We start from the raw sequence: 25,946 nt of genomic DNA on the forward strand, positions 1-25,946 counted from the left end.
GCTTCACTGCACTCAAATCCTCCCAAATGAGCTGGTTTTTTGTTGCCTTGCGTATCATCAGTCTCTAGGAGGGCAGATCGCATATCGAGTTTGTTCACCACTGTAACTCTGCTACTTGAGATAGACCCTGCCACACAGTAGGTGCTCAATACATCTTCTAAATAAATGAATGAATGATCAGACACCCAACTCAGGCCATGCCTGAGGGAGGGGCCTCAGTGCCACACTGACCGTGCATCTGGTAGGTGTACGGGCTCTGTCCAGTGGGTGGGGTGCTGAAGCTGGATCCGTAGCTGAGGAATCCACTCTGGCCGGGGGAATGGTTCAGGCTGTCTTCTGTCTTGATGCCTTGGATGGAGGAAGAAGCAGCAGCAGAGACACATGATTAGGATGCTTCCTTGTCACCTGCAAAACAGCTACTGAGTCAACACAGAGTGCTCTTTTATCAGCTTCCAAACTAGGAGTTGCAAATAGGTGGCTTGTGAGCTGAAGTTAGCCTACAGACATATTTTGCTAAGCCTGCGTATTTTAAAGGAAAATTTAACATTAATTGTTTTTTGTTTAAAACATCAGGAGATATCACACACACAAAAAAAATCTGGACTTACGGTTTCTCTTGAACAATGGGATGGTGTAGCAACACCACGCCAAGCCAAGCCCATGTTCCCATGTGACAACACGCTGTCCCTATAAGCTTCCCAGTTTTGCACATGCTTCCTGCCGGGCTCCAAGGGTAGTGAGTTCATAACCCCTTACTCCATGGAGTAGCACCTGTATGGCTTAAATGTTCACCAGGAGTTTGGGTGAAGGTGTCAAATGAAACATCCTTCCTCTGTAAAGATGATGCCACTTAACTCTAAGACACTCTCTGCTCCAAAGGCCATGGTTACAAATCTGCCTTCGGTTTTGGCCAAACTCTGACATGCGTCCTCAAAGCACAAGCACCAGTTCCATGAGCAACTGGCTGGAGAAGGGACTGTATTGAGGGAGGGGGTCTGATCCGTCCTCAGTAGCCCATACACTATATTTTTATTGAAAAGGTAATAAACTTTGCTGATCTTTGTCTATCTTACAGGCACAACATGGAATTTCGATACTACTTAAGTTTGCATTTTTAAAAGAACATTTCTAGTTCTGGGATGGTTTTATAATTGTGGTTTCCCTTCTTCTCACCAGTTCACCCCATAAATGAAGAGACTGTTTAGTAGTGTAAACATGATGGATTTTGAGTCGAGAGGTCTGTGCTAGAGTCCTGGGTGGTTTGTTTCATTCCCTGTTGACCAGGGTGGTTTCTCTTTCAACCCCAGCTTGGAAGTCTCCTCCCTTATGAAATAAGATACTGCTACCCACCGACAGGCTTGTTGGGAGATTAAAAGAAGGGGAAAGAATGAACATATAAGGCTCTGAGTGAGGTACTTAGCAATACACCTTTTTTTAAGCCTCACAACAACCTCACAGAACAGGCACTATTGCTTTCTCCAATTTAAAGGTGTGAAAACTGAAGTTCAAAATGCCTGGCCACTCAGTCAGGGTCCTGCAATCGGCCAATAACTCTGAAGTGAAGGTTTTCCTTTCCTTCTCTTGATGCCTCTCAATAATGGGCGTAAAAGGATTTCATGCAATAGATGGTGCAAGACTTCAGTAACAGTAACGATGACAAGTAGTTTTTTGCTTATATATTTCTCGCCATGTGTATTTCCACAGCACTTTCTTTTGCTCAGTCTGCTAGGAATGGTTAATGGTATGCTCGGTGTGCCGGGAACCAAATCTAAGCTCCTTGGGTGGCCCTAAGGTCCTACATGGGCTCTTCTCACCGCTCAGACCTCTGCCTTCTCCAGGAGTTCACTCTTCTCAAGCTGTGTGCTCAGCTACTCTCCTTTGTTTTATTAACCAAACGGAAATCCAAAGTATGGCATATCATTACTTATTCAGCCAGCCAGTCCTCTGATGATGGTTCATTAGGTTGATTCTAATTTCCTTATTATCACAGTCCATGACGGAATGGACGTGCCTGCTCACGCCACGTGAGCGTGCTTATCTACACTGGGTATGAGAAGTGACATTTCTGAGTCGAAGAGTATGTACATTTTTCATTCGAAACAGATACAGACCAAACCACAAGAATATGCTCATTCATTCCACAAACAGGTAAAATAATACTCTACCTCAGGTTGCAAACTATAGCCCGTGGGCCCAATGTGACCTGTTGCCTGTTTTTATAAATAAGGTTCTGTTGAAACATAGACACATCTGTGCATTTATGTATTATCTGGGATGCTTTCAAGCCTCAACGGTAGAGTTGAGTAGTTGTGATCGAGACTTTATGGCCTACAGAGCCAAATATATTTATTATCAGGTTCTTTACAGAATGTCTGTGGACCCCTATTCTACATAACGTAATGATACAGTGGAATGGGAAACATCAAATCCAGGGAATGTGGGTATCTCTGAAAAGAAAGGGAGATAACCTCCATTTTTTTTAAATTAAGTTGGATGGTCAGTTCACGGGTGCTGGTATTGTTACTCTTTATGTTTTTACATATGTCCTTAAATGTTGTGTAATAAATTGAGAAAAAAATACTCAACACCCCTCACCTCCTTGCCTCTAGTTTACTCAATTGTGCTATTTCCCTGTAACTATTTAAACACAGTTAATAATGCTATTTGCCAAGGAGCAATGAAAAAAGTTTCCTGAGAAGATTCAACAAGGTTTGTCTAGACAATGAGCAAACACTGCTTGCTCAGGCACCAGCATGGGCAAAGGGAAATGGCTTTCCATCCCACTTGTCATTATTTAGTGACAAGGACATTCTGGGTGTGTAGCAGCCTGGCTCCTATTGCATTGATTGTGCATTTCCCTTGGGCCAGGCCCTGGGAGCTAGGCTCTTCATATAGACCAGGGGTTGGCAAATCCTGGTCCATGGGCCAAATCTGGCCCACTGCCTGCTTGTGTAAATAAAGTTTTATTGGAACACAAACACACTCATATTGTCTGGCTGCTTTCATGCTCCAATGGCAGACTTGCGTAGTTATGACCAACACTGGGTAGCCCACAAGGATGAAAATATTTACTATCTGGCCCTTTATGGAAAAAGGTAGCAGACCCCCCTATGTAGACAATCTCACTGAATCCTTACAACAGCCACAAGGAGGCCAGACTTAGTATCGCTCCATTGTATGAATGAGGAAACTCACCCAGGGTCTTAGGGCCAGCAAGGGGCAGCAGTGGGGTGTGAGTAAGACGTGTGTGTGCTCTTACCACCTACACTGTATTGTCAGCATACAGACTCTCAAGTAACTGAGCCCATAAAATGACTTTGAACCCAATTAATTTCCACCCGATGCTATGTTTTGTCTGGGAACAGGGCTAGTTTTCTCTTTTATGCTGAAAAATAATATGGCTTCATTTTTCTTGGCTGTCAGCCAGGCTGGGTAACTTACGTGTGATTGTGTCACAAATCTTCTAGTATAAGAGGGGCAGAAAGTTAAAAATGATGCCCACACCTGTTGGCCAAGGTCTGTCACAGGTAATCTCCCAGGATTTATGGAATGCACACTCTGGCAATGGAGCTTGGTCTTGAGCTTGGACCCCAGAGCAGGCTGCCTGGGTTTAATTCCACCTCTGCCATCGACCAGCTGGGTAACCTTGGGAAAGTTATTTACCCTGAGTCCCCACTTATTTATCCCTCAAAAGAGAATAACGATGGGACCTTCCTCATAGGGTGAAGGGGCCGTTAAAGGAACCAGTGGACACATAGCACCGAGACTTGTGAGTGGCAGCAGCTCAATGAGGCTGACCATTACCAACGCCTGACCTGACGCCCCACAGGGCGTGGCACTGCTACCTCTAGAATTGCTCTTGAATCTGTACTCCTGTCTGTCACTGCCGTGTCCCAGGCCTCCACCATCACCTGACATCAGGTTTTATCAGTCTCCTAACTGGTCTTCCTGTTTCTCCTCTGCTTCTCTGTAATCCAACCTCCCCACAGCAGCCAAGGTGATTCATAAAACACCCAGACTGTAGCCTACAGTGCTTTGCTTACACACCCACCAATGAGAGTTCTTGTTTCACTTGGAATAAAATCCCAAATCCCTCCCTGGCCTCTCAGGCTCTGCTCACCTCACCCACCTCACCCCTCACTATGCTCCAGCCACTGGGCTTCTTAGACCTGCCACATTCCTTCCCTTCCCTGGGCCTTCCCACGGTGGTCCCCACTGCCTGGACGCTCTCCCTCCGGAGCTTGCTTGCGTGTGGTCATCTCTCAGTTCTCAGCTGAATCAGCTCATCTAAAAGGTCTGCATGGAGCTGGAACATAAACTAAGTCTTTCTCGTTCTTTCTCTCTCATGACCCTCTCTTCCTTTATCACATGCATGTGTATCGTGACACCCCGCTCTCCTAGGTCTCCCGCTTGCCAACTACAGATCCTAGAACTTCTTAGCTTCCAAAATCGGGTGAGCCAACTCCTATGATCTCTCTCTATCTTCATGTCTGTCTCCATCTCCCTCTCCATCTCCCATTCCATTGGTTCTGCTTCTCTGGAGAACCCTGACTGATGTAGACAGGGTCAGGTGAGCAATGGATGTTGGTCCTGCTTCTTAGCAGTAAGGTTCTGACAGTCAAGGTCTGTAGGTCTGTTGTTTTGTCTTCCCAGCATCCATTTTCCCACTGATACTATCCCTTCGAGAGAACCATCCCTCCCTCACATATACAATCCATGCGCTTTGACCTCCATATCTCTCTCACTCCCACCTGGCTTGCCTTGCTCTAAGTATTGTCACATGACCCACGTTGGGCCAATGAGGGTCAATATGGGATTGTGGTGGAACTACTGGGAAAGACGAGTTCTCCTTCCACTGGGAGTGCTGAGCTGAAAGGATGCAAACCCAGAGTTGATAGGTACCACATCTGCTGCCATGTAGGAAGAACTTGTGTGGGAGTCAGACCGACTCAGAGGGAGACAGCTGAACACGGAGAGGTGTGTTTCTCCTGATATCATTGGACCACCTGGATCTGGCCATTCCTTGCTTTCCCAGTATGTGAACCATTAAATTTCCATTTTCTCTAAGCCAGCCTGGGTTAAGTTTCCTACTCTTGCAATCAAAAAAGGCCTTGATATAGTCTACAGAACTTGAACCATCTTTAAAGTGTCTGTCATTCTCTACCTGCAATACAAAATTAGGCTGGCTGTATTTATCATTCTGAATTTACCTGAGGCAACAGGGCAGAAGAAAGACTACAGTGTTGGGGGCCCCAGGGGGAAAGCAAGGGCTTGGTCTGGCACTCACTGTAGGAAGGTATCCCATAGGCTTGTGCCGGAGGCGGGTAGGCTGTGTAGGGCGTGGCCTGCTGGATCCCCGCGCTGTACTGCGTCTGGCCGTAGGCTGCCATGGCCGTGGGAGGCTGGCTGGGCAGGACACGTGGGCAAGGTCTGCAGGGAAGGAGAGAAGAGTAAATCTCCAAACCCAACCCAGCATCCCTTCTCCCTTATTTTGGTATCAACACCACCATTTTCCTTTGGGTATTTACCCTTTCCAGGGCGGAGACAACTTACGTGTTCATCAAACTCCATTTCATTTTCTCTCTTCCTGGGCACCAGGAAGATTACATTCCTCTCCCTTGCGGCCAGATTCAACCAAGTGACTGGGTTCTGCCATTCCCAAGTCGGGCTAATAAAACCAACCCACTCCACCCCCTAACCCCCAATCTCTCTCCTCTTTCGGCAGCAACTGTGGAGGGCACAGGTTGAGATGGCAGTGCCATTATATGGACACGTCCTGGATCCCTGAGTCAGTGTGTGGAGGACTGCTGCCCTGGAGAGTTCCATCTGATCCGCACCGGACTTTATGTGAGTAACACACAAAGCTTTGTTGTGTTACGCCATGGAGACCAGGGTTTGTTACTACAGCACAGCCTATCCCATCCTGACTATCCTCATTTAGACACCTTCCCACTTGACGGCAGCCTTGACAGGGCTGTCAATCAAGACGCCCTGCTTTTGGCCAAGGGGTAAGTACACGATGCAAGATCGTCACACACTCTGTGAGGTGTCTAGAAATGCATATAGTGGGCCGGGACTTAGCAGAGAACTTTATTTGAAAAATGTCCCCAATTTACACCTGGCCTTAGAAAAGTAGAAATCTGAGGTGATCAACTCCTGCTTCCCATCAAAACCAATCTACCCTACTCAGATTAAATGGGGGCTAAAATGAAAACCCAGAGAAAGAATGGGGGAGCTCTCTCGAACCCTGAGGCCATTAAACAAGTTGGGAAGATTTAACAGACCTCAGTTGCTAGTCACAACCCCCAAAACATCTTCTGGAGGGAAAGGAAGGCTGAGAAAGTGTTTCTCAGACACAGCTTTTCCAGTGTTTTTAAGGGAGGACAAGTCCAGATATGGAGGTGGTGACCACTGGGCCAGGCCAAACCCAGCGCTTCTCAGGCTGTGGGGTGCAGACCTGTGCCTCTCCAAGGTCAGGCTCCTGAGGGCCCTGGGTAAGCCGTGTCTGTCACTGAGCACCCACTGCTTCTGTGCACACCTGCCAGCTGTGTTGAGATCTCTGATTTACTGGTCTGTCTCCCCCACTAGATTGGACGCTCTCTGAGGGCAGGGACCTCTGAATCTCCAGGGCTTGGGAGGGGATTTGGTACCAAGGAGTGTTGGGTGGATGTTGGAGCGGGAAGAAAGGGTGAAAGAAGGGAAGGAGAGGGAGGGAGAAGAAGAGAGGGAGAGAAAGAGAGAAGGATGGGGTGGGAAGAGGGAAGGGGAGGGAGAGAGGCAGAGAGAGAAGGACGAGAAAGATGGAGGGAGGGAGAGAAAGAAGGAAGAGAGAGAAGGAGGGAGAGGAAAGGAAAAAGGTAAAAAGAGAGGGAGAGACAGGGAAAAAGGGAGGGAGGGAGGAACTGAGAAAGAGTCTATGCACAGGAAAGGAGAGGAAGGAAAGACTGAACGAAAGAACAAAGAGAAGATGAAAACAACAGCCAACACTCGAAAACACTGTTCCAGGCCCCCTTTTAAGTGGTTTGTACATGTTTTAGCTCATTTCATGGGGCAGGCGTCATGACTGTCCCCCTTTTCCAAATGTGGAGACTGAGGCCTTGGAAGGTAAAATAGCTCAGCTAGTAAGTGCTGGCCCTGTGATTCCTCTCCAGGGAGTCTGGCTCCAGATAGCTGCCCTCCAAGAAGGAAGAGAGAGGGCATGAGGAGACCAGACAAGGGTACTCACCTTGCCAAGAGCTGGGACACACGCGGAAGGGCCGATGTGGTGATGCCTGGAGGGAAGACAAATGGGAAGGGCTTTAGCTGTCAGAGTGATGTTCCACTGAGGCTGTGAGTTCAGACGCTGGCTTCAGCAGAAGAAACTTAGAGATTCACTGCCAGGGACTTTCTCAACCACAAAAGCTTATCCGAGGCACAACATCTTAGCATCAGCCTTGAAAACCCTTTCTGGGTAAGTTTTGCCTCCAGGTAGTAATTGAAGGGCAAAAGAGAAACAATCTGCAGCATCTCAAAACATCAGAGTGGAATCCATCCCCCCACCCATTGTACAGATGGAGAAACTGGGGCCAAAGAGAAAGAAAAAAACATGCTTGAGCCAGGTCACATGACCAGGCAGCAACACAACTGGGACCTGAACTTGGCTTCCTGATTCCCAAATGGGTGCTATTTCCACTCCTGGATGGAGAAACCACTCCCTTTCCTGCCTTGAAGGCAACCCCGAGAACCCCAGAATGGCAGGCACTGGCTGGTTTGGATTATGCAACATCCATTTCCCTTCTTCTGATGACATAACTTTGATGTCCCCTTCCTCCCTCCGCAGTTTCAGTCCATGGGGTTCCGTGAGCTGGCCCCAGCAGTGAGGGGAAGGCACATCTTGGATCATCCCCTAGGCTCCAGCGAGGGGGTGGAGCAGCGAGACGGAAGCGGCCTGAGCTTCAACTGTATCCCTGGGCACACAGCATCCAACCATCAGTGGGAAACGATAATGCAGGAGGTGATGAAAAAGTGATAGAGTTAAGCGGGGAGAGATGTTTGTGAGATGCTAATTTTACAAATGGACAGTTCATGGCTATGTCATCTTTTACAGCACAACTCAATGAATATCCTCACTGTGAAGCCCTGGAAAATACTAGATAACATGACTATTGATTGCACCAACCTGCCATTCACACTTCTTGGTACGTAGGGTAGGGGCTGGGGTGTCCTTGTGCCTCCTGAGAAATGTTCCGAGGTCCCCAGAGTTCTGAGCCTCTCTCAGCCCCTGAGCTGGGGGCTCAGAAGACCAACTTACAATTTCCATTTTACCACCTAGTAGCAGTGAGACTTTGGGCAGGTTGCCTAGAGTTTTTGGGCCTCAGTGTTCCTTCCTGTGAAATGGGGGGAAATATTTATCTCACAAGGATGGGCGAGGATTAAATGAGAAGATGATGACAACATCGATGACTCACCCAGTGCTCGTTATGTGCCACGCTGTCTTCTAAATGCGTGACCTGGATTAATTATTCTAGCCTCATATTCACCCTACGAAGAGAGTTCTATTCACATCCCCCTGCTGACGAAGAGCTGGAGGCACAGAGAGGTGAAGGAACTCACCCAAAGCCACACAGATTGTAAGGGGTGGTCTGTAACCTGAACCCGGGTAGTCTGACCCCAGAGTTTGTCTTCTCACCCAGGACACTGCAGCTCACAAGGACAATCATCCTGAAAACAATTCGCCCCCACTCAGAAGCTCAGTACGAGTTTGTGCCAGGCCCTGCGTTCACTGTTTGTATGCACCTCTCATTTGGTCCTTACAACAGCGGGATGAGGCAGGCAGTGGCCTTCTCCCATTGTACAGATGGAGAAACTAGGGAAGGCTAAGTGCCTTGCTCAAGCCACACATTCTGTGGACACGGGACCTGGGAGTTGAACCCAAGGGTTATTTGAGTGCCAAATCCATTCCTTTACCTCCCTGGCTTAGCCAAATTCTGTTCAAGTCCCAAACCACTGGGGTGAGGGTGGGAGTCCTGAAGTCCATTGAGAGAACTACAACTAGAATTAAAAGGTCAAATAGAATAGACAATATCAGCAGGTATTGCCCACAGTAAGAAGGAATTGTGCGAAACTTCTGTTCCAGTTATAGACATGAGAATGTGTTATGTGTATTGGGTGTGTGTGCGCGCACGCGCGCTGAAAGGCAGTGCGAAAACATTTCTTACTACGTGTCGTATCTTAAAAAGTTGGAACAGCATTGGTCTAATGCTAAAGGACGTCCCTGGTGCACAGGAGGTGCTCAATGCTAATTTCCCCACTGGGGGTTTGCTGCTCCAGGCAGGCCCTCATGCATCCCCTTTTTCATCCTCCCCCAGGACTAGAGAATGAACCATCTCATTCTGAAGCAGCCATAGTCTCATTATTGGTAAAAGCCAGTGATTTGAGTGCATTTAGTACATAAGTTCCTGAATTAAACATTTTGAATATGTTTTCTTTAATAAATATGTACATATTCATAAAAAATCTAAATCTATGGAAACATTTCTATGGGCTGGGATTAACTTGGCCTTTTATAAATTTGAAGCCAGAGTCTTCCCCCCACAACCGCCCTGCCATGATTTGCATGTTCGCCTCACTCTGGCTTCCTCTCTTCCTCTGAATTGTTGAGCGACCTGCTTTTCCCACCTGGGCAGGTCTCCCTCTCCTGCTGTGCAAACCTGAGATTGTGCAAGTGAGAAAGAGGCATTCAGGAAGTGCAAAGAGATTTTCCTTTTGCGGACTATGTGATTTTGGAAAAGCATAGGCTTTTATCCTTTTTTTCTTTTGTCTTTTGGTGGTTATTGTTTTAAAAATTTTATTACATATAACTTTTTCATGCTGGGACACTTGGGGGAATTGCAAATCTGGAAAATGAGTGGATTATATATGGAATGATCTCCTTCTTCCCTCCTTTCTTCCTTTTTCCCCAGCTAAGGATGGTGTTGACCTCACTGGGAATCCTGATGATACGTGACAACGTGACAATGTAGGGCTCTCAAGCTCCTTCCCTTCTTTGAGGACCTGGGGTGGGACTGTATCAAGGACAGAGAGGTGGGGCAGGGGCTCCCAGGAGTGCATAGCCTCTCCCTTCCTCTGCTGCTCTTGCTCGGGTCCAGGGTTGTGAGTCCTCGAGGTCATGGGGGCCGGGAGGCCCGCCTACAGGTGCAGCCACCATCTACATACCAGGAAGTGGGCGCATGGGCAACACCAGCCTCGATGTGAAAGCTGGCAGGGAGGGCATTTGAGTCCCAGGTACGCAGCTGGTCTCAGCGGAGCCCAGGATGTCTTTCAGGATGCCCCAGATGCCCGTTTCACCACTTTTGGATGCCACTGTGTTTGAGAGCTTTCTCCAGATGGCAGTCAGAGCCAGACAGACACATTGAGGGAGACGCGAGAGCCAGGCCAGCAAGTTTCCCATGCGGCTCAGGAATGATCTTGCCCATAGCCTCGGCAGCACGGCTGGATACAGGCACGGTGCTCTGGGTGGCAGCATGGCCATCGTGCCACAGCCTGCCAGTGGGGGTAAAGAAGGTGTGGACTGTGGTAGCGATTCCCTCCACAATACCAGAGCGTGACCCTGGCAGTGGGTGTGTGGGGGCGGGGCAAGCATGCTGGCAATCTAGGGGGCATGTTCACCCTGCTCATGGTCACCCCATGAAGAAACATGGGGCCATCGGTACAACAGGCAGCTGACCCTGTGACTCTGCTCGTCAGGTGAGCCCCGGGCACCTTCAGGGTGGCAAAATGTCATATTCAGCAGCAGCAGCTCCTTTCACATTTGTGGGATCGGGTACCTGGCAGATGGAGATGGACTCCCCACTGATCACAGGTACCTGCTCTTCACCTGGTCAGTGTCACTGAACTCGCCATGATGGACGAGGTTGAAGTCAAGGGAGGAGTCACTGATGGTGACTTATCCACATTGCCAGTGGTGAAAGCAGCCCCAGTGACCGGACTGAACATAGACAAATCTATTTACTGCTAGCCTCACCACGTGCCTCAGGGGGGTGCGGCTGGCACAGAAAGTGGGGCAGGTAGTTCTCAAGTGGTGAGGGGCAGAGAACGTCCTCCATTTACTTCTCCATTTAAAACTCTAAGCCTCCTCTTCCTCCCCCGCTTCCTGTGGGTGAAGAAAGAGGGATTAGCTAAATGGATGGCCAGAGCCTCTGGGATGAATCCATTCATTCATTCATTCATTCATTCAGTCAGTCAGTCAGTCAGTCACTGTCCACCATGTGCCAGGCATGTACTAGAAACTGGGTTACACTAGGTGAGCAAAAGCAGTCAGGCTCCCTGCCCTCACAGACCCTCCTATTTACTGGGGAGATGGATAGCAAACAAATAATTACATAAATAAATACTTAATTATAATTACAGCAAGGTGCAAGGAAGAAAGTGGACAGTATAGGGCAGTGCGCCTGGGACCATAATGTGCACAGAATTGGCCTGGGGGTCTCCTTAAAATGCAGCCCCCCCAAGTCTGTAGGTCAAGGAAGCTCCCAGGTGATACTGATGCGGCAGGCCCAGGAACCACACTTTGCATAGCGAGAGTTTGGACCACGGGCTAATACCTATAGAACCACATGCAAATTACTAAATAGTATCACAATTCTGGATTCATACAAATAAATCTCCATTCCCGAAGTCACAAACTCAAACGCATATTGGGGCCAAGAAGGTAATACAAATGAGCAAACACCCAATTTTAATAAGAGGAAACTAAAGCTGGGGTCTGTGTGTGAGTGCACACTTATGTGTGACTGTGTGTGTATGTGATTGTGTGAAGTAACTTGCCCAAGGAACCACCCACTTTGTTCATTCATTCATGTATTCAACAAATGTTTATTATGCACCTACTGGGGCTAGCTCTACAATCCAAATCTCATAATTTGTTAACTTAATAATCCTTCCAAAGAAAGCATGTGGGCAGAAGGGGTCAGCCCCAAATTCAAATCCTGACTCTGCTGCAAGAGAACCGTGTGACCTTGTGCCAGTCACTTCCTCTCGCTAAGCCTTGGTTTCCACATCCGCAAAATGGGGCCATATCTCATACCCGCAGGGCTGCTGCAAGGATCACAGAAGCAGGTACCTGCCAAATGGTAACTGCTCAACACACAGGCGTTATTATTAGCTTTCCATTCTCCTGGGTCCCTTGCTTAAACCACTTAAATCCCGGAGCCCAATTTGAATGTTCACACTTTTTTTACCTCTCACCGGAAGGATTAAGAAGCTAATGATTCTGAAAGCAGCAACTGCTATTATGTTGTCTAATTGGACCCCAGGGGCCGCTTCTAACTGATGCCGGTGAGATGAGACAACTTCTAGTGAGCTGTCTTGAGGCAGGTCTTAAGCTACGAAAGGTGCATGTCCATAAATTGTACCAGTTCATCTGCCTCTTGTGGGTGGCGTAAACTGCTCCCAGATCAGGGACAGCGACAGCTGTATTAGGAGTCCAGAAGTATGCACTCCAATTTTGACTTTCATTGAGTGACTATGTGACAATGAACAAGTCATTTGGCCATCGTGGGGGTGTTCCTGAGACCTGAAAGGAATGAGGCCAGTATATCCCAGGGTGTGAGGATTTTAGCGGCTACGTAAATACATACTCTTCTCGTTAAATCATCACAAATCTATTTTAATATTTAAATGCATATGAAAATCATAACAAGACTATCTAAGTTGTAATTTTTCATTTCTGGAACTGGTTTAAAGTCACCCTTTTAAAATGAATTTACTGAAAGGGAGTTGTTTTCAAGAACAATGAGTAAGCAAGTGACAGGATAGGTGGTATGACTATATGGCAGAAAGTGGCTTGAGAATGTGTGACATTTGTGAGACATCGCCATAGGAGAAAGTCCTTTATCGAGGGAGGGCTTTCGATAATTAATAAGTCAGTGCCCTTTTTCATAAAGAGGAACTGGCAATTCCCTTAACACTATACCAATTATGTTCCACGCAGGTAGAGGTCATTCTGGGGGCTAAGTCCCCCAAAGAAGCCAGCTGAGAAAGGCTTAGAGGTGGGAAAGGTGAAGGTGATCTGTGGCTCCCCAGGTGAGGACTCGGGCAAAGCTCTGGGCAGCTCAACCTGGCTTAGGTGAAATGAATCAAAATCTGCCAGCCTCGGGCTGGAATTGGTGAGACTGAAATTCAAAATTAGACCTTGTCAGGCCCAGGGCAGCGGAGGTGCAGGAATTCTGAGAGAAGATGACAACCCATCTGGTTCCAGGGGAAACAGTTAATGAGATTATAGCCTCGGCTTTTGCAAAATGTATCTGCATTTTAAAAGAAAAAATTTCTCTATCCAGCTTTGTTTTCTTAGTTCTGTAACTTCCCCCCTCCTTCCAAAACATGGGATACAATTCAAATCCAATTCTCCCATGAATAGTAATGAACGGTAGCTAATATTTCTCTAGTGGGTTCCTACAAGTCAGGCACTGTGCTACAGGACTGCACAGTTCTTATCTCTTTTATTCCCCATAACAACCCAGTGAATACATTATTACCTGTACTTTACAGATCTGGAAAATGAGGCAGGAGGAAGTAAAGAAAACCTTACTAAGGATTCAAAGCCAATACCAACCTGAAGTTATTTGTGATTCCTCAAGACCACTCTGTATTCACCTACCCACCTATCTATCCACCTACCCACCCCCCTGCCCATCCATCCATCCATCCATCCATCCATCCATCCTCCACCCATCCATCCTCCCATTCATTCTCCCATCCATCCTCCTCCCATCCGGCCATTAATTCATCCATCCACCCACTCGTCCTCCACCCATAAATAACTTTTAAGAATCTACCATAACCCAGGCACTGAGCTCTATGCTAATTAGAAACAAATTTAAATACATATGCAGGAATAAAAAACTTGTCCTTGTCCTGGAGGAATTCCGTACCTAGATGAACAATTCTCAACCTTGGGTGCACAATACACTCATCTGGAGAGCTTTACAAAAAATCCCAATGCCTGGGTCACACTTTTGGTCAATTAGATTCTCCTTGAATCTAAGGGGGGTGGGATCTGGACATTAGCATTAAAAATTTTTTTTTAAACTTCCCAGGGGAGTCCAATGTGTAGCGAGGTTTAAAACCAGCACTGAACACCAGCCTGGTTCTCAGAGTGTGGTGGCTGGACTAGCAGCATCAGTATACCTGGGAATTTTCAGAAATGCAAATTCTTGGGACCTCAGGCCAAACTTTTCCAGAATCAGAATGCTGGAGGTGGGACTCTGCAATCTGTGTGCTAGCAAAACTTCCCAGGTGAACGGATGCACAAGAGAATTGGAGAACCACGGAGCTACCACCTTGTTACTCGGAGTGGCTGGTGGACCAGAAGCTTCCGCATTACCGGGGAGCTTGTGAGAAATGCAGACTCTCAGGCTGGATCAGAGCCTGCAATCTAATGAGGTCCTAGGTGATCGTTTGCACATTAAAGAGGGAGAGACACACAGCTGACCTCTGCTAGAGGCTTTCTAAGCCTGAGCACTCTACAAAGCCTTTCCAATTACCATGCTCAAGCTCTCTATTGCGTTCCCGCTTTCGTTTTCATAGAAATTACCACTATCTGAAATCCCGTACTGGCTTGAAAATTCAGTACCTGCCCCTTCCACTAGAACGTAAGCTCTGGGAGGGAGGACTTGTCCATCTTGGTCACCCTTACATTCCCAGTACCTACACCAGGCCCTGGCCCACAGCTGGCGTTTGGGGACAATTGATTGAACGAATGCATGCAGCGCATATATCTTCATTATCGAGACAGGAGACTGAGAGGGTCAGAGAGAGGTAGGAATTTGTCCAGGTTCACACAGTGAGCTGAGGACAGGGCTGGGATACACACATGGCCTGGCTGAGCCCACACCCTGGAGGACGTGATATGCAATGACCACAAGGGGATGTAAAACGTTCCCCTGGAAGCAGAGTGACGGTGAGCATGAGAGGTCCTTGAAAGCAGGCCCCGGATCCCAGTGCCTCTTACACAGCAGGTGCATCAAACAATTCATTGACTACACAATCGGAGAAATGAAGAAATGAAAGAGAAACTACCACCTCTCCCTGGGGAGGGGCTCGGGAGGTTTCACAAGGAGGCAGAGGCGATGCTGGATAAGGGGGAGTTTGGGAGGCTGAAAGGAAGGGGAAGGGGACCCTAAGAGGCTGCAGTCCACCTCTCAGCGTCTTCCCTAGAGAAACAGTGCATTTGTTCAGAGAGCAGCTTGCATGCCTACTCCCCCAGCAGCACCACTTGTAAGAGCAAAAGACTTAAAAATAGCCTCAGTGTTCACCTGGAAGGGACTGAATGGCTACATGTACCGGGGCACGGGCATCCTTTGGTATGCCATGAAGTTTTTTTTAAAAAGAGGTTGATCATTACGTAATGCATCTTGATTGGACAAAGCAAAGTATAGAAAATATACTTTTATGTAGTATGATAGCTTTGTGTTTCCAAATTTGCTCCAGCAAGACGATATAGGAAATATACACTTATAAATACATATATAGAAATTATACACATACACATTTGTACGTATGCAGTTGCATAGAGAAAGGTCTTAAATAACGTGCATAGAAAATACGATAACAGTGGTTACCGCTGGGGAAGGGACGAAAAGACTAGAGTTAAGACTGGGTGATGAGGTAAAGAGGAATCTGGCCTACATGTCAAGTTTTTATAAGGATCATGTATGTATACCGGGGGTGCCCAAACATGCCTACACATTTTAAGAGACGTTACCTATGTATTACTTTTCGAAGCTGAATTGAATTACAGTAGCAATGTGTAGTATGACGTTTGCTCAAAAGATCCAATGAATGCTAGCGTCCCCATGCGACAGGCAGGACAAAGAAAATGGCGGAAGCACGGTTGTCGTTCGAGGAGCGCAGGACCGGTTTGAAGTGGTGTTTGAAATTCGCCAATGCTGTGGAAGTACAGCGACAATGGAGGCGTGAGTGTGCACCAGAACCTCCAACACACCTAACAACTGCACGCCTCTGTGATCAGTGTGAGACGCATGGTGCTGTGTGTGACGTGCCCAAGGGGAGATCCGGGGGGCCTCCCACAGCAACAAGTCTTGCTTCTTCTGCTCTGGCGTTGGAACGGTTCACACGCTCGCCACAGAAGTCTACCTAACAATGTGCACGTGAGACAGGGGAACAAGCATCCGACACATTCTTGAAAGAGCAAAAGGGAAAGTTTTCATCCCAAGACTACTACATGCAGTGAATGAAGACGACCCTAGTCGAAGGCTGCAGTATTGTGAGTGGTCCCAAGCCATGGTACGAGAGAATGAGGAGTTTGTGGGGAAAGTGGTTTGGTCTGATGAAGCACAGTTTAAATTGGACGGAACAATAAACCAACATAATTGTGTGTATTGGGCTCCAGAAAATCCACATGTTCATGTGGAAAAAGAAGTCAACTTACTGGGTCTGGTGTGGACGGTCATTAGGGCCATTCTCTTTTGAAGGTACCGTTACTGGTCAAGTGGACCTAGACATGCCACACACATCCATTTTACCTGCAATTCCTACACTTTTGGGGACTGGTTGATTTTACTTCCAACAAGATGGCGCCCCCACCATACTTCCACCAATACATGAGAGCTGACCTTGATGAGAATTCGCTAGGACAATGGATAGGACGCAGAGGTGTGAAGAGCTGCAGCTGAGTGTCCCCCATGTTCTCCTGACTTAACACCCCTTGACTTCTACCTATGGGGGACCTTAAAGGACGTGGTATAGCGTAGAAAACCAGCTACAATGGTGGTGCTTCAGGAAGAAATTAAAAAGCCATGTGCAGTGATACAACGTTGCTCAAGCAGTAGTTCACCATAATCAGAAGTGTCTGGACGCTGATGGGAACCACTTTGAGGACCTCTTGTAACTGCAGAAGTCAAACGTGACCTGTATTCATCTTTTGTTATCAGTATATATTGAGTATTGCAATTTTAATAGTTTTTTCCTTTCTTAAAATGTGTATATATATATATTTTGGCACCCTCTGTATATTACTGGTTGACTAGAAATTGATTGGTCTTCAAAAGAAAGAAAAGGAAAGGAAGGGCACTCCAGGCAGGTGCCAAGTGAGTTGAGAAAGCACCTTACAGAGAGTAGTGTTCATTCATTCAGTCATTCAGTCCTTAGTCTTGCAGAGTGCTTTGTCTTCTGTCTTCATTCATTCAACAAGTACTTCTTAAGCACCTACTATGTGTCATACCCTGTTCTGAGCAGCGGGGATACAGAGGTAACTAAACTGGGCCAGGTTTGCCCTCAGAGAACTTGCATTCTAGGGGAGATGTACAAGGAACAAATAAACAAACACAAAACTTCTGATAGAAAGTAGGAATCTGAAGAAAATAAAATAGGACATGGAACAGCGTGGCTGGGTGCCCTGTGGGTTGTCCCCTCAAAATTGGCCCAGAATCTGACCCGTTCTCACCATTCCATGGTCACCACGCCATCACCTCTCACTGGGTTACAGTAATGCCTTCCTCTCTGGTCTCTGGGCTCCCACGCTGTCCCCCCTCTCTGTCCGTTCTCACATGCAGACTGATGATTCTGTCAGTATGTCAATCAGATCATGCCTCATCTGCTCCAAACCCTCCTGTGGCTCCCATCTCACTCAGGGCAGAAGCCAAAGTCCTTCCAGAGGCTCAGAGTCCTGCACGGTCTGACCCTGGTTATCACTCATGGTCTGACCTCATCTCTCCCGTCAGCCCCTTGTTCACTGTGCTACAGCCGTACCAGCCTCCTTCTTGCTCCTCAAGTGCTCTGGGAACACTGCTGCCTCAGGGCCTTTGCACTTGCTGCTTGCTCGGCTCACAACGCTCTTCTTCCATGTCACCATGAAGTGCCCTCCCTCATCGCCTTCAGGTCTTTACTCAAGTGTTACCTTCCCACTGACTTCTTTCCTAGCCCCCCTAACAAAAACTGAAACCCACATCCGTGCTTTTCTTGTCCTTCTCTGATTTATTTTTCTTCATAGTATCGCCATCCCACATGCACTATATTTTGCTTATTTATTGTTATTGTCAGCCTCTTGCTCTGCTGGCATCGTAGGGCGGGCTCCAGGAGAACAGGGGTTTTCTGTTGTCTTCCTACGGTAGTAACTTAAAACAATGCTGGGTGGGTGGCTGAGTAAACATCTATTGAATGAATGAATGCGTGAATGAATGAACAGTACTTTCAAAAGGATCATGAGAACTGAAGGACGAGAGGGTGGCCCTGCAGGTCAGGGAAGACTGGTCCAGGCAGAGGGCAGAGCTAGCACACCGGCTCTGAGGGCAAATCATGCTTGTGAGTTAGAGAAAGGAAACCGGCCAGGGGCTGGGCCCATTGAGCACAGGGGGCGGGATGAGATGAGTTTGAGAGGCTGGCAGGGACAGTCACGTACAACCTGGTGATCAGGGGTAAGGAATTTAGATCGTGTTCTATACGTGTTTTTTTTTAACTTTTTTTTTTTTTTTAAAGTGTGTTTTTCCAGGACCCTTCAGCTCCAAGTCAAGTAGCTGTTTTCAATCTACTTGTGGAGGACGCAGCTCACAGTGGCCCATGTGGGGATCGAACCGGCAACCTTGTTGTTAAGACCATTGCGCTCTAACCAACTGAGCTAACCGGCCGCCCATTCTACACTTTTTTAAACACTAAATCCTCTCCATGTTTAACTCATTTCATTCTCACATCAACTCGTTGAGGTCAGTGGAATAATTATTCCTATTTAACCGATGAAGCAAATGAACACCACAGAGGTTAGGTCACCAGCCCAGGGACACACCCCTGGTAAGAGGTGGAGCCGGAGCACAGTGGGAGCTACTGGGAGGCTTCTTGGGTCCCTATTCCCTGCAGAGTCCCCTGAGCGTAGGCCTGTGGCTCATGCCTCCCTGGGGTCCTCCTCCGAGCTGGGCCCTTGCAGTCACTCAGTCACAACCCTGTAACAGAATGAAGGGCAGAGGAGGAGGGAGACGAGGAGGCCAGGCAGCAAGAGTGGCCGGTCTGGCACTGGAGGCCACTGCGAGGGTGGAATGTCCCCTCCAGAGTCCCAGAGCTCACACCCATGTCAAGAGAAAGAAAAGTGTGTGTGTGTAACCTAACCCCCGGGGCCCTGCCTGCTTGGAATTTGGGAGCAACCTCTCTCTGCCCCATTGCTTCCACTCCAAAGCCTTTGCCTTGGCAGCCAGCTTGGGCACGGACAGCTCCAGGTCACAATAAGGAGAGAGATGGTGTGTTTGTGGGTGCCACACCATGAGGGATGGACATCTGGGGTTTGGACACTCTCGAGAGCTTGGCAGAAAGTGATCATTGAGTTCAGAAGTGGGGACTCTGGAGCCAGAGTGCCTCGGTTTGATTCCTGGCCCTGCCACTAGCTGTGCGACTTTAAGCTGGTTGCTCAACTCCCCCCGTGCCTCAACTTCCTCTTCTGTAAAATGAGCTCATAGCCTAATGGGGGTGTAACAATTACATGAGAAACAGTACCGTGTACCAATTAGGAGAACAGACTTTGGAGTCAGTCTACTCGGGTTCAAATTTTAGCTGTCACTTAACTGTGCCATCTCGATGAAGCTACTTAAACTCTCAGTGTCTCAGTTTCCTCATCTGTAAAATGAGGTTAATAACAGTATCCCTTCTTAGAGTTGTGGGGATTGAATGAGTTAATACACTAATGCCTGACACATAGCAAATGTCAAGTGTTTGCTCTAATGGTGACAGAAGAGGAGAATTAATCTAGATGTATACTGTTTTGGACAGTGCCTGGCACAAAGTATGTGCTCACAAAAATGAAAGACAAAAGACAGGGACTCATGGAATGGACAGCTGCCCCCCAGCTCCCACTAGTGGCAGCCAGGAGGGAATGTGGGCCCAGTGTTTCTAAGGCATTCAGCATTTCAAGAGAAACCAGAAATCCAGATTTTTACCTTGTCCCGATTTTTACAAGTTCACTTTTACTTAAAACATGGTGTAAAACAAACAAAGGCATACCGGAGGGTCAGACTTCACTGTCAGCTGCCAGTATGCAACCATGGTTTTGAATTCACTGTGGTTGATTCAGAGGAGAATGACAACAGAATAATAAGTTTAACTATTGTACCACGCCCCAGAGGTGTGCCAGGCACTTTACATAACACCTTCGCATTTAATCCTTGCAATAAGCACCCTGTAAAGTAGGTGGGGGGGGAGGTGTCATGATTATGCCCCCATTTGACAGGTGAGAAAACTGAGGCTCAGGAAAGCTCAGCAATTTGCCCAAGATCATTTGGCTGGTTGGCAGGGGAGCTGGGACTCGGACTTGGATCTTCCTTTCTCAGCAGTCTATGCCTTTTCCTATCTCTTCTGGCTCTGAAATGAAGACAGTCTTAAGGAGACTTGTGTCTCTGTCAGAAAGAAAAGAATGACTAGCTTTGAGCAGGGCTCAGTACATTTTTTCAGATTCTCAAAGAGCCCAGGATGGTTTACACGGACACTCCAAAGTGCCAGGAAGAGTGAGGGTGTGTCTCTACCATGCAGTTGGGCATGGGGGCCCCACCCCTCTTGGTGGCACTTAGAGCAGGGTTGTTTCAGCTTCGTTACCAGCATGTAAAGGAAATGTCACTGTCCTGGTGACATCAACAATTGTTCCCGGAAGCCTGGAGTTGCTTAAAAGCAAATTCCTCGTGATGTTATATTCGACTAGATACATGTCTCTTTGGTTTTCCATGACAGTTACATAGCATGTGTGCCCCATGAGCTCGCATCAAACACAGGCCGTGGAGAGAGCTGGCCGTCCCAGAACACCAGAAGCAAATCCCAAAGCTGGTCTAATAAAGGGTTAAGCCCAATGGTTAAACATAATAGCTTAATGCCTTTTGTTAACTCCAGCTCTAACAGGAAGGCTGACAGATCCCAAACAAGCAAACAATAGCAGGAATTGTTCTAGTGAAAACTAGTCTGGCTGCATCATTTGCCAATAATTTTTCAAACAGCTTAACTCTCCTCTGCTTCCTTGACTTCAACCCAACCTGAAAGGAAAAGGCAGACAAGTTCTTGTCCCAACGTCAAACCCCTGTAAACAAGGCGCCTGCCTGGACGCTGCGATGGCAGGAGAGCGCTGAGGGACGGACCTCCCAGCTCAAGCCCCAGACCCTCAAGGACACACCCAGGGCCGGGCCTGGAACACACCTGAAACCGACTACCATCTGTGGCAGTGTCAGCATTTCTGGAACTAGAGACCAAGGCAGGAAGTTCAGAACACAAACAAACATACTTTCACCTCGAATGACTAGACAAAATTGTCAGCCGTGTATGCCAAAGTTTTGGTCCAGAGGCAACAATCTAAACGGCAGGAGGAGACATTGTTATAACGACAGTACTTTCCAAAGGATGCAGCGTGCCTAAGGCTGTCAGTCCCTTGCTACGTTCCGCGGGACCACCACTGGTCCTGCAAAACGCACGCCAGGAGGCCTACCTTCTATGTCACTCAGAGTCCAGACATCAGTGCCAGCACGGTTAAGCTTCAGTTTACCAGGACAAGCACTGTTTACCGTAAAGCTGGGTGAGATCACTAGTTCTAGCATTTCCTTGTACCTGAAAGAAGACAAAGGGAAATGTAATTTATTCATTAATTATGCATGCTTACTAATGATTCCTATTTCTTTCCCTAAGAGTATAAATATTAAAGTTGATTACCTAAACCCAGTCGTCTTATAAATTCTACATAATAAAAATTCACTAAACTTTTCATCAAAGGGAAATGAGGAATTAAAATGAAGTACTCACTCCCCTCTGGAGAATACGCCCACTTGATTAAAACTTTCCCCTCCTTCCTCCTGTATTTTGCCATTAGAAAAATTATATTTTGGTCTCTTTTAAATGTCATCTGAATGAGCTGGAGGGAGCCAGGGAGACTTCTCAGGAGAGGAAGGGGCTCACAGGTAGAGAGGGAGTGTTTGAATTTAGATTCCCACAAGCCAGAGGAACAGGGAGAAGCTGGACCGTAGTTACGAGTGAAAAACGGACGTGGTGTTACATGGCATTACTTACACAGATGGAGAAAGGCTCAAAAGGCGTCATTGATATTTAAGCCCCTGTGGGCAGCAAAACTCACAGCCCATCACTGTGGTCCCTCCCAAGAAAGAAAACACTAGCTGCTGAATTAGGATTTTGATAAAATGTTATGGAAGGGGGAGGGAAAAGTAGGGACAAGTCTCCTGGGTCATTCTCATTTTTTACTGAAAACTTTTCCAACTCTTGTACTATGTCAGTACTTATTCCTCCGAAATTCCTACCCGCTGTGGTTAGGAAATGAAGTTTCTGGTTATTGCGCACAACATCACACGTGGCAGTTTGCAGAGGACTGAACGACACCCAGCCATGTTTGACACTGATTCAAGGTGCCCTCAGAGAGGGCTAAGTGTATTGACTACACATCAGCATCCAAGGCCAGGATCTGTTACCATTGTGTTAATAGAACACAACGCACCGATTGATGGCGACACGGTTACAAACGCAGATTACACCAGGAGAAGGTTGTGGATTCAAACTCCACTGTCACTACGCACTACCGTGAACAAGTTACCAGACGGCTCTAAGTCAAAAGTGTTTCCATCTGGACAATGAGGATTATCAAAGTACCTCCCTGACAACGTCACAGTGAAGGTGAAAAGAGATGATACGTGTAAAGAAAGGACTTAGAAGGCAGCAACCTAAATGCCCATTCATCACCACAGGAACGAATAAACCGAGGCAGTATGCTCACACAATGGAATACAATACAGCCGTGAAAAAGACGGAGCTGGAGTTGTACACAGCATGATGGACAGATTGCCAAACGAAGTACGGAGCAAAGATGCAGAAGCGTACCCAAAGTATGATACCATTTCTGCGAAGTGCAAAATACACAAATCAATATTACATACTGTTTAGGAATATAGACACATGCAATAAAAAGATAACAGTATGTGTAGGAATGACACACACTGATTTCAGGAGAATGGCTAACTCTGGGAATAGTAAGGGGATGCAGTTTGGGCAATGGTACCCAGGGGCTTCAACTGTGTAACATTACAGTTCAGGGGTTGACAGAAACTATGGCCCATCCAAATCCAGCCTGTTTTTGTGTGCCCCGTGAGCTCAGAATGGCTTTCACATTTTTAAATGGCTGGGGAAAGAATCAAAATAAGGTTAACATTCCATGACATGTGAAAATTACGTAAAATTCAAATTTCAGTGTCCATAAGTAATGTTTCCTTGGTACACAGTCCTGCTGATGGTTTACTCTATTGTCCATGGCTACTTTTACACTGCAACCTCTGAATTAGGGTGTTAGACACCCACAAAGCTGAAAACACTTACTATCTGGCAGAAAACGTTTGCTAATCCCAGTTTTAGTTTGCAAGCAGGATGGTGGGCATATCACTGTGGTATGGTTACTATACATTCTTGTGTACCTGAAATACTTAATAATTTTTAAAAAAGAAAGAAATCACTTGTCCCAAGATTTACTCATAGGAAGTACTTCATATATACTTTTAAATCTGATTAGAGAATTCCACACAAATCAGCTTCTACTGTGTGTATCTTTACAGGAGCTAATACACGTTTGGTTCCTAAATGTTCCCAGGTATACATGCCTGCTGTGTGCCTGTTTTCTTGTCCCCCAAATGCCACAGGTACTCCAGGAGAGAGGTTTTGGCATCTCCTTCTTTTAACACATCAACGCATACATAATGTATGAAACTCAGCAAATATGCCTTGAACCTGTTGTCCGGTGGTGGGTGCCAGGAGTTTGCATTTTATCCAAACTCATTCCCTTCATCCTTTTGGGTATGTGCAAATAATTCAAGGTTAAAAAATAAAGAATGATGCAAAAAATAGCACTGGTCTCTATATATACAGATGCCATGAATATGGGTATCTGTTAGCAGCCAATTGTTAGCTAAATGACCAAATCCAGTAAAAAACAAAATGAATTATCTTCCCCCCTCTTCAGGGTTTTAAAATACTTGAAGTCATGGCCAATATTTTAAAATGAAGCAATTTCACATAAAAAAAATCTAGATTTTTCAGCTTCTCTTGAAAATGGCAGATTATTGTCACATTTCTGCATGACAACAATTTGCAGGAGCTGGTGGTGGCAAATCAAGTCAGTCAAGGCATATGGGCTCCAGTTTGCCTCAGTCCCCACCCCTCCCTAGTATCACATTTGGTCCTCTTTTTCCATTTATATTCCCTCCTGACCCTACAGGCCTTTGCATTTGAGAGCCATGGCATACATAGCATAAGAAAAAGCCTGATGAGGAAAGAAACAGCAATGTGACACTGAGTCACACAGCTTATTTATTTTCCTGAGTGTTGCTGTCATTCTCAAGAGCTCTTAGCACATCCAAACAGCATTTGTTGACATTACAGCAGATCAGGAATGTGTTTGTGAGTTTTAACTCTGGGACAGAGGATTGCTGCGACCGCTTTCGGTGTTTTCACATCTTGCCTAAGGTCCTGGGAGGCCGAGCAACATGGAAATCACCTCTACTTCCCTCATAGCACCTGACACAGAAGCCTGTCCATTCTGTCATCTGATTAACACCTGGTGGAGGATGGGAGGAAGGACAGAATGGAGGAAGAGAGGGACTGGGGAGCGAGGGAGGGAGAGAAGGAGGGAGAGAGGAAATCTGTAACTGAGTGATCAGCTTCTTTCAACAAGATTTAAAAAAATTTCTCATTATCCACCCCATTCTAAGAAGACAGTGCCTCTAATGAATTAAATCTGTCTCCTTATAAATGATGCCACGTTGTTTTATGTGTGATGTGTTTTCATTAATATGAATAGTGTCATATGTGAGATCGCATTGTGTTTATTACTTTTGTTCACGTTGCACTTTTTTTTTTTTGTTGCACTATTTTTAAAATGGACACATATTGCTGGGTGGTTATCCAGCTTGTGGCTACAATTCCGTGCTGTGCGCCCACTCCACCGTAGTTATGCATCGCTTTAGGGATGCGCACCTAAGAAGCCTGCGTCTCTGCCACCAGAAACAGTGCTGCAATCAACATCTTAATTTAAATAAAACATACATTTATGTGTATCTACATATGTGTATATAGATACACACATATATTCTTAAAATGAATATATATATTTGAGGAGAATTTCTGCGGCATGTGAACTGGACTTGACCAAGTAGTAGCAGACTGTTCTTTATGATTCCAGTGCTAATACAGATTCCCACCAGAAGTGCATAAGCATTCTCGTTTCATAAATTCTTGCTAACACTTGGCATTGTCCAGCTTTCTAATTTTTGTCCAACCAATGGGTGGAAAATGGTATCTCATATTTGTTTTCATTAGTACTTCTATGATTACTAGTGCGTTTGAGCATATATTCACATAATTATGGGGCATATAAGTTTCTGGGAACTGTCTATTCATATTTATTATCCTTGCCCATTTTTCTATTGGATTTTCTTTTCTTGTTGATTTGCTGGACTGCCTTGTAGCGTTTAGGTATTGGCTCACTGCTGGCTTTAGAGGCTGTAAATTTCTTTTCTTAATCTTTCATTTGTCTGTTGTTTTTTTTAATTTATGGTGTCGTGTGCCATAAAAAATTCTTACATATTTGTCCAATAATTCTTCTTTTTCTAAATGTAAATTTTTTCCCTTAACCCTGGAATATTAAGGTTTATCTACATTTTAAGCTATTGATTTGGAATTTTACCTTTCATATTTAAGTCTTCAATTCATCTGAAGTCTTCCATTTAATATGGCTTAAAGTTGTACTTTTCTCCAATATAGGAGAAAATTAAAATAAGCCATTTCCTCTAATGTGTATTAAACTCTCTAACTGAATTTACCTCCCAGCTATGATGAGATAGTTTGTATTTTTGGTTCAATCTCACTACCCCAATAAAAAATAAAAGCTACAAGACATTGTTTTGAGGCATCGGGGGACAACCAAGGCAGGGCTTGAGGGCTCA

The 25,946-nt window shown here is 46.3% G+C and overlaps 1 protein-coding gene across 1 annotated transcript in view; it reads right to left on the reverse strand.

Annotated features, from left to right (window-relative positions):
- EYA2 (EYA transcriptional coactivator and phosphatase 2) overlaps window positions 1-25,946 on the reverse strand; it is a 217,741-nt gene that overhangs the window by 126,701 nt on the left and 65,094 nt on the right. The window contains exons 2-5 of the mRNA XM_074317592.1: window positions 21,443-21,561; window positions 7,226-7,271; window positions 5,288-5,430; window positions 232-348 (exon numbers count right to left, since the gene is read on the reverse strand). Of these exons, the coding sequence (XP_074173693.1) occupies window positions 232-348; window positions 5,288-5,430; window positions 7,226-7,271; window positions 21,443-21,551 (415 nt within the window). The 5' untranslated portion in view covers window positions 21,552-21,561. The remainder of the gene's footprint in view (window positions 1-231; window positions 349-5,287; window positions 5,431-7,225; window positions 7,272-21,442; window positions 21,562-25,946) is intronic.

This window comes from Rhinolophus sinicus, linkage group LG13, assembly GCF_036562045.2.
Source record: "Rhinolophus sinicus isolate RSC01 linkage group LG13, ASM3656204v1, whole genome shotgun sequence".
Taxonomy (NCBI): Eukaryota; Metazoa; Chordata; class Mammalia; order Chiroptera; family Rhinolophidae; genus Rhinolophus; species Rhinolophus sinicus.